This window comes from Stegastes partitus, unplaced genomic scaffold, assembly GCF_000690725.1.
Source record: "Stegastes partitus isolate 25-593 unplaced genomic scaffold, Stegastes_partitus-1.0.2 Scaffold517, whole genome shotgun sequence".
NCBI lineage: Eukaryota > Metazoa > Chordata > Actinopteri > Pomacentridae > Stegastes > Stegastes partitus.
Window position 1 is genome coordinate 309,902 of NW_007578248.1, and position 7,858 is coordinate 317,759.

The window sequence follows — 7,858 nt, forward strand, 5'->3', positions numbered from 1 at the left end:
TCAGGGTGACCCTAGAAAACTGCTGTGTTAAACTCAAAGACAAATCCTGATTGTTTTAACTAAGAAAGGACAAAAAGCACCATGTTTCTGCCCTCTTGATGCCCTCATGATTAGCAGTCTTTTCTTCTCTAACATTGCCACCAACAGTGTTAAACTCAACGTATAGGCTAACATAACAAACCTCACATGCTCATACAACTGGAGTTACATTCAGTTAGTCTAAGTTGTTGAATCCTACACCGCAATGGAAATGGAAAGACTGAAACTGCCGATTATGAAGCCCCGAGTTCCTGCAGTAGAAAGACGCCCACTAAGACTTCTTAGCCATGAACTTGTTGGGTCACAGGTTCTAAGATAAATCTGGTGTACACGTCATATTGCAAACACTCTTGGTTGTGTTCTGTTTGTGGGTTTTGTACGTGGGACCACAGGTTGTTCCGCGAGTGCCCACACAACTTCAGCTAAAAGTTGCATGGATTTAAATGGAGTGTTCCCTCTCCGACTTAAAGCATGATGCAACGGCAAGTTAAGTGTTGTTAGTAGATGGATTGAAGACACATGGTGAATGAATAAATAACCCTGATGAAAATAAGAAGGTCCCATTCAGTTATGAGGTTACAGATTGACTAGAAAACATTGGCACACGGTAGCTCGGACATATGGGGACTTCATATGAAGCCAGACAACACTCTGGAAAGCTGTCTTTTGTTTCTTTAGAAACTAATTAGTGTACATCCATTGTCTTTTTGGTCTCAGAAAGTTGTAAAAATGCCTTTGCTTTGATGAGAAAACACTGCGTTAATGATGAAAACATATTAGAACTTTGCCTTCTACATCAACGGTTTGCAATCTGTGCCGTAAGACCAACAACATGACCACCATCCTGCTTTCAGATGAAGTTACTTCCCCCATTGCTGATGAGCTTCCCTTTATTCTTGAGTCTCTTCAGCAGACAGGAGGCAATGCCTAAAGCGCCGCCCTTCAAAAAGCGAACAAAGTTGTCTCCCACCAGTGGGCCCATGGCGAACAGACCTGGCTCGTTGGTGCACTCATAGGTGTAGGGGTGGATGTCAATGGGGTTTTGCTTGCAGGAGATGGGTCTTGTTGGATCCTGACCCAGGTACTGGCCCTGCCCCTTTATGAAGAACAGATTTGGGTTGGTCCCAATCAACACCAGTGCCATGGAGATCTTGAAGGCCTTAAGGGAGTTGTTCCCCTGCAGCAAACACTTCTTGTCAGACTGGAAGGACACCACGCAGTGTTCGGGGAAACTGGTGTAGTCGGGAAACAGGCCGACACTGGTGTTACCGGCCACGTTACCTGCTGCAAGCTGAGGCTTTGGGCACATCTTGGCACATACTGAGGAGGCGATGCTGACTGCCTGGGGTCTGTTGGGGGCAGAAGAAGGAGCCACACTTGTGTAGGCCTGAGAGCACATCATGTTGTAGACTTTGTGGTACTCTGGGTACAGGGTCTTGGGCAGCTGCTTGAAGATGAGGTCTGGGTCGTCTACACTCTTACGAAACACGTGCAGCACTCGAACGTTGCTACTGCAAGCGCACAGAACTGCATCGGCGGCACTTAAACCGGCGCCTACAATTAGAACCGGATCAGAGTTCACATCCAGTTTTCTGCGGCTCACGGCCAAGCCCAGATCTGAGATGCTGTGGAACACGAAAGGCAGATCCTCCCCCTCTATACCTAACCGGACAGGCGAATCGGACGCACCGGTGGCCAGAATTACGTTCTCCGCAAACAAAGAAAAGGGAACATGGGTGTCGTTCTGCACCTGCTGGTATCCCCTCACCTCCCAGAGAGCCCCACCTCCTCCACTGTTTACATTCTCTACTCCGTTACCCTCAAAGCCCTCATTCCCACCATCTCCCACCCCTCCGTCTCCTTGATCAGCATGCCCATTTTCCAGACCTTCCCCCTCGTGCCCCCGGCAGAGTTTCTGAACAGAGGTCACGTAGGTGTTGTCAATGAAATTCTTCTGGAGACCCTTTAGCTTCACATAGTTACGGTAATAGGAGGAGATCTCCTCTGGGGTGGCTCTGTCGCTGGTGACATCCCTAAAGAGAGAACCGAGACAACGGCAAACATTAGTACCAAATTGTACCCGTTTCAGACATGGGATGTGTAACATTGCTGCTTCATTAGGCTGTTGAAGTGACGGCATTCTGTCATTCAGATAAAGGTTGCTTTTAATGCTCTGCATGGTTTCATTTAGACACCACAGTGATGGAGACAGTTTCTTAAGTGCGAGATATACTCAGTGTTAGCCTATTAACAAAAGACAATATCTAAACTAACAGCAGCTTATCAAACTATCCAAATATCTGACAGTCTTGGTTATTTAAGACTTCCTAAACACTGAAAATTCTATGATGATGATAATCCAACTTTACCAAAAAATAAAATAAAAATATCCCGACAGCTGTGACGGAGTTGTTGGTGATGTTCTGTGATTTTCAAGCTGTCTTTTGCTCTCTGTGGTGTTTATGGGCAAATACTGGTGCTGACATGTGGAAAAGAGGTTTTATAAATAATTTCGCACAATGTAAAGTACATTGCTTGTGCATGTTTGTTAATGTAACTGCATGTAGTTCAGACTTGTGCCGTTTTGCAAGTCATACGGAAATGTTATTATAGGTCCAACTTGATGGGTTTGCCATTGCGACTTCGACAGAGAAGTGAACTTAGTGCTCCTTCAGACATGAATCCGGATGCTGTCAGATTAATAGAAATGTCTAAAAATGTCTTTAAATGGAAGCTTGAGCCATTCTGTCTTTGCTTTCCACTTTGCCCTCTCTGTTTACCTGCGTTTCCCATTGGTCAGGTCTCTGTAGTTGACTCCAGGAAGCTCCATCCAGATGCCAAGACTAATAGTCAGCATGGAGCCTTCCATCGCCTGAGGAGACAAGAGAGGCAACATTAGAGCCTATATGAACTGATACAAGGGTCTTTCGGACTAAACTTTGTATGCGACTTACATGCCAGGCACCACCGGGTGTCGCCCTCCCCAGAACCAGATGTGGGATGTGCTGCTGCTTGTCCCTCCTCCACTGCAGGACAGGAGGGAACTCGTAGCCGAAGTCAGCATTGGGGTGAAGCAGTGTATCGAAAAGCACAGCCACCGGATTCCTTGACCTCCCCTCGAGACCTTCGCTCAAATATTCCAGATCCTGCAAAACATGTATACAAAAAACGCTATCATGACACACCTGAGTGGCTTTATGGACATGCATAAGAAATCTGCAGGTGTTTTTTTACCTGTTCTGTGATCGGGAGGTGCTTGGTCTCCTGCAGTTTTCTGTACAGTATCGGGTTTGGGTGGACAGTAGCCGTGTCTAAGTAGGGTTTGTATCCACTCAGCAGGTAGGACAGGCAAATACCTGAAGGCCCATTCCCTAAGCACACAAGGAATTATCATAGGATGAAAAGGCTGCTTGTGGTATTTTTAATATGTGTGCAGGATCACCTAGAGGTGCAGAAAGTTTACCTATGATGACCACGGGGACAGTAGGTGGGTGCTCTGTCGGCAGAGCGGTCTCTTCCAGAAGAGGCATGGCTGCAGCCTGGGCCAGAGCCGGCACTGAGGAGGAAAAACAAAATCAGAAATGTGAAGAAACTTCCAGACGTTTCTGTCCATTCAGTGTCCAACTAAAAGCTCATTTGTGCTTTGTCCCTCCATGTATCTGGGTCAGATTATTTGAACAGGTTCAAACCGGCTCTCTGTCTTTGTGTCTGGCGGTGTTGTTGTTGTCTCCTGTTAGCTTAGATCCTGTCTCCATCATCAGCTGACTCAGAAACACACACACCGAGGGGAGAAAAAAAAACCTGCATTCATCCTGTTATTGTGCTTCCACACACAGCCTCCCTGTCTGTCTGGGGCTTCACACACGTGGAAACACGCCGCCACAACACCACCAGCTTTTTTCTTTATCGCCGTCCCGCCAACGTCCCGCCGCACATGGCCCGCGGGGACTCTAGCCAGGGTTAACCCCGGTGCCGCTCCCCCAAACAAAAGGGAGTTCTAATCAGATTTATGTAGGCTCGGGCCTGTTGTGAAATGTTGTCGTCGAGCATGTGCGGTGTGTGTTTGTGCGTTACGCGACAGTGCCATTGTGTGCCCGCCGGGCAGCAAATCCCCCCTGATCACTTCTCCGAGTGGGCCCTAATCCCACTGGGCCTGTTTATGTCTTTGAGCGGCGGCGGGGTGAGAATGTGGTTCTGGCTCGCTGACAGAACCAGAGCCCGTCTCAGACGCTCCCGCCAAAACATCGCCCACTGGCCGCCGCTGCCACCGCAGCCCACTTGCCCCACTTTGAACCAAAACACTGCCTACGCCACCTTTGTCTTACGTCCCAAAACTCTGGCTCGGTTCCCCAAAAAACTCCCATGTCTCCCTGCTGCAGATACAATCCTCCCCCGCCTCCCCCCTGCCTCCCCCTGTCTGACCTGTGTCTGTAGGCCAACCGGTTGTCTTTCGGCTTGTTTACCCTTTTCAGTGAAAGCAATGGGATTCCACACATGGTCGTGCCCCCAGTTGGCAGGCTGATACTGGTATTTCCACACCACTGGTCAATTGGACAAAACCCGACAGTGTTTACAGTCGGAAACTTTTCCCTCTTTCTCAAACTTTCACTTTGCACTCTCTTAGATCGGTGGGTAACGTAATGCCTCGGTTGTTTTTCAGCTATTTCCAGTAGAAGCACATAGAAACGTACAAATGAACAAGCTAAAAGCCTGACTTGAACTCTGAATGCAGTTAAAACAGGAATTTGATCGTTGACTTTGTTGGAAAATGTCCCCTCTGTCCACTTACTGTCTTTATTGAGCCTCAAATTTAGGCTTAACAAGATTTAGTCACAGTGTCGTGATGCAACTTACAATTCCATTCTCAATTATCTTGTTCTACACTCTGTATACTACTTTTTCAGATCTGCCCCTCCAGTGATGCAAAACTACTGAAATCTTACTTGCTTTCAGAAGTATTAGCTGTCATCAATCATCCAAAATAAACCTCGTTCTAATATATTAATGATTAGAGCTGCAACTAAGGATTGTTTTCATTGTGACTTATTTTCTGGATTAATCAGTTTAGTATCTGAAATGTAAGAAACTGGTTTAAAAAATAAATAAATAAAATCAAGCAGCACAAGATAACAAATGTTATGTTTTGTCCACACCTCAAAGATATTCAGTTTACTGGCATAGAGGAGGAAAGAAACCGATACAAGAACAGAGAGAAAAGAGTGTTTAAGATTTTGATTTAAGCTAAATTTGTTTTTGTTTTTTTTAGATACTATTTGTTATTTTTAATCTCTTATAATAATCACTTACAATAAAATCACGCTGAAAACTGCAATGTCCTTTTAACCTATAATAATAATATTATTATTGTACCTGCTGCTACAGCTAATGATCATTTCTACTGCCCATTAGCCTGCTGATTATTTTCTACAGTAATCAATTAATTTTTTGATTCTTAAAATGTCAGAAAAAATGTTAAAATGTCTTGTTTTATCCAAAAACCAAAAAAAATCAAGTTAACGGCCGAAAAAAAACCAAAAAAAATCAAAATTAACAAATGAAAAAGAAAAAAACAAAAGAATTAAGGGTTTTTCAATTGAAAAAAAAATCACTCAAGCCAATTAATTATTATTAAAACAGTTGTAAACTAATCGAATAATCCATTAAGCAGAGCAGCTTTACTCTATAGCGTTTATTGTGGCTGTTTTGGTTGTTATTCAACATGCAAACTTCAGCTTTATCCATCAGCCTCACAGTACCTCAGGTGCATTGAATGCTTTTGACAGATGATGCAACATCAGCTCTGTGCGCATCATGTGCTGTTTACCGCACAGTTTTACACTTTTGCGACCCACAATTGCAAATAATGAAGACAAACAGTGTGAATATTTACTGAAATATCACAGAGATGATCCAGTCTATAGAAGAAGCCTTGAGAGTAAAACAGCACCAGCAGAGAGAACATCCACAGTGATAAGAATAGAAACGCCCCAGCTAAAGATGTTCTTTTTGCTGGTTTGTTTTGCGCCTACATGTGCGCCTTTTTTTTTTTTTTTTTGTTGCAGCATGTAGGACGGACTGTACTGTTCCAGAACATGGTGCGCTATAGGTGCATGTGGCTCCTACACACAGCGTGGTAAACACATGGAAGTTTGTGTGCAACTTTCAGTGAACACAATGACAAAATATCACATTTTTTCTTTGGGCGCTTCAATCAGGATCCCTGTGTTCGTTTGTTTTTCCTCCTCGTCTTTGCAACTTGAGCTCATGTGCACGAAGCATCCTGCAGCTCCGTCACAGAACGAGGTTAAACTCTACCTGCTTCTATATGTATGAGCCTGTGTGTGAGTGCGTGTGCGGATGCTGCAGCAGCTCCTGGAGCCAGTGCATGATGCAGCAGTCTGTTAAGCACCGTCCAGGCTCAAACCTCCCACCACACTCCAGACTCCTGCCTCCAATAAGGCGCACAGGCGACATCATTGCGTAATTTAGGTCAAACACACAACATCCGCAACACCTCGGCCAAGAGCAGAGTCTCTTACCGCGCTGTGGTTTATGTCTGTGTCCCAGTGGCGTCCCAGTATCACGACCCGCGGCGCTGACCGTATAAATAGGCAGCCCCCGGCGGGTGGGAGGACCTTCCCGGCTGTCTGGGCTCCGTCCGGATAATGAGCCGGCCTCCCTGGCGTCACTCACCGCGGTGTCGGTTCGATCCGAGCGGACCCGGTGTGTTCTGGTCCGAGCAGCCCGGAGGTGTCGGCCGACGGGGGCGCAGATCTTCTCTGCGTCTTCACGGCGAAAGACAGAAACCGGCTCCTGCGTCCGCTTTTGTCGTCACATGCGCATTTCTGCTCCGCACCGGCTGCGCGTTCACGGAGACCGAGCATCCCAGCATCATCCTCACAGCGCCGCCGGTCACAGTGGACGCTGCTTTTCAAGACACGCGTTCACAAAATCTCATTTATGCTCCAATAAAGCCCCAAATCAGCCGGAGTCCTGCAACATTTAGATTCCAGCGCAGTTTCTTCTGCGTGGAAATAACATTGACGAGTGATTAAAGGCAGTATAGGTTGGTGTTGGAGCAGTTGATGATAAATTCAATCTATTTATATTTTTCATTATAATATTAGTAAAAATACCATGTCCAAGGTGAATTATACTCCTGGAAATTGTTGCAGATTTTTCTATATCATTCCAAATGGTTCTGGTCATTTCTACACTGCAAAATAATCATAATATTATTATTACAAATCTATATATAAAAAAAAAAGTACTGTAACATTTAAAAAAAAACTTAAAAACTATGAAAATATGGTGAAGATATCTGTTTGATGTTTTTAAGCTATTTTAAAGAGAAAAAAAATGTGTAATTGCAAAGTCAGGCATTGTACCAGAACCAATGAATATTTATAAAAGCATAGATTTTTGATTTTTTTTTGCAGTCAACATGTTACAACACGTAATACTTTTTTTCTTTGATAATATTAGATATATTTAGTTTAACAAAACAGGAGACATTTGTAACAGTTAGAAATTGTTTAAAAATTACTGACTATTTTAAGTCCTTAATACATGTCCTTTTTCTTTTAAATAAAATTAAATATCTGAAAAGTAATATTATTGGCTAATTTAAGTACAGTTAAAAAAAACAAACAAAAAAAAAGAAAAAAAATCTTAAACGAATTACTATTTGTAAAATTACAATTTTGTTTTTTATTGCGGATGTTATGTACAGTTTTGGCCTGTCTTTTTTAAAAAGGTTGATGTGATTTAATATATATATTTTAATCTTTATTTCTCTGACATAAAAAAAAAACAAACT

General features: G+C 43.8%; 1 protein-coding gene across 1 annotated transcript; it reads right to left on the reverse strand.

Moving 5' to 3' along the window:
• Window positions 1-674: 674 nt before the first annotated feature.
• osgin2 (oxidative stress induced growth inhibitor family member 2) lies at window positions 675-3,584 on the reverse strand. The gene is made up of 5 exons (XM_008287748.1): window positions 3,503-3,584; window positions 3,274-3,410; window positions 2,994-3,185; window positions 2,820-2,911; window positions 675-2,072 (listed from the first exon to the last, which is right to left on the reverse strand). Exons 1-5 carry the CDS (start codon window positions 3,567-3,569, stop codon window positions 890-892), a joined length of 1,671 nt encoding a protein of 556 aa, XP_008285970.1. The 5' UTR covers window positions 3,570-3,584; the 3' UTR covers window positions 675-889.
• Between the last annotated feature and the right edge of the window lie 4,274 nt (window positions 3,585-7,858).

What these genes read in the sequence shown, in the direction of transcription:
- osgin2 (XM_008287748.1), bottom strand. Translation starts at nt 3,569, where the DNA reads ATGCCTCTTCTGGAAGAGACCGCTCTGCCGACAGAGCACCCACCTACT. An exon ending in ACCTCCCGATCACAGAACAG is followed by an intron (nt 3,186 to 3,273) that starts GTAAAAAAACAC and finishes CATGTTTTGCAG; the next exon opens with GATCTGGAATATTTGAGCGA. An exon ending in CACCCGGTGGTGCCTGGCAT is followed by an intron (nt 2,912 to 2,993) that starts GTAAGTCGCATA and finishes TTGTCTCCTCAG; the next exon opens with GCGATGGAAGGCTCCATGCT.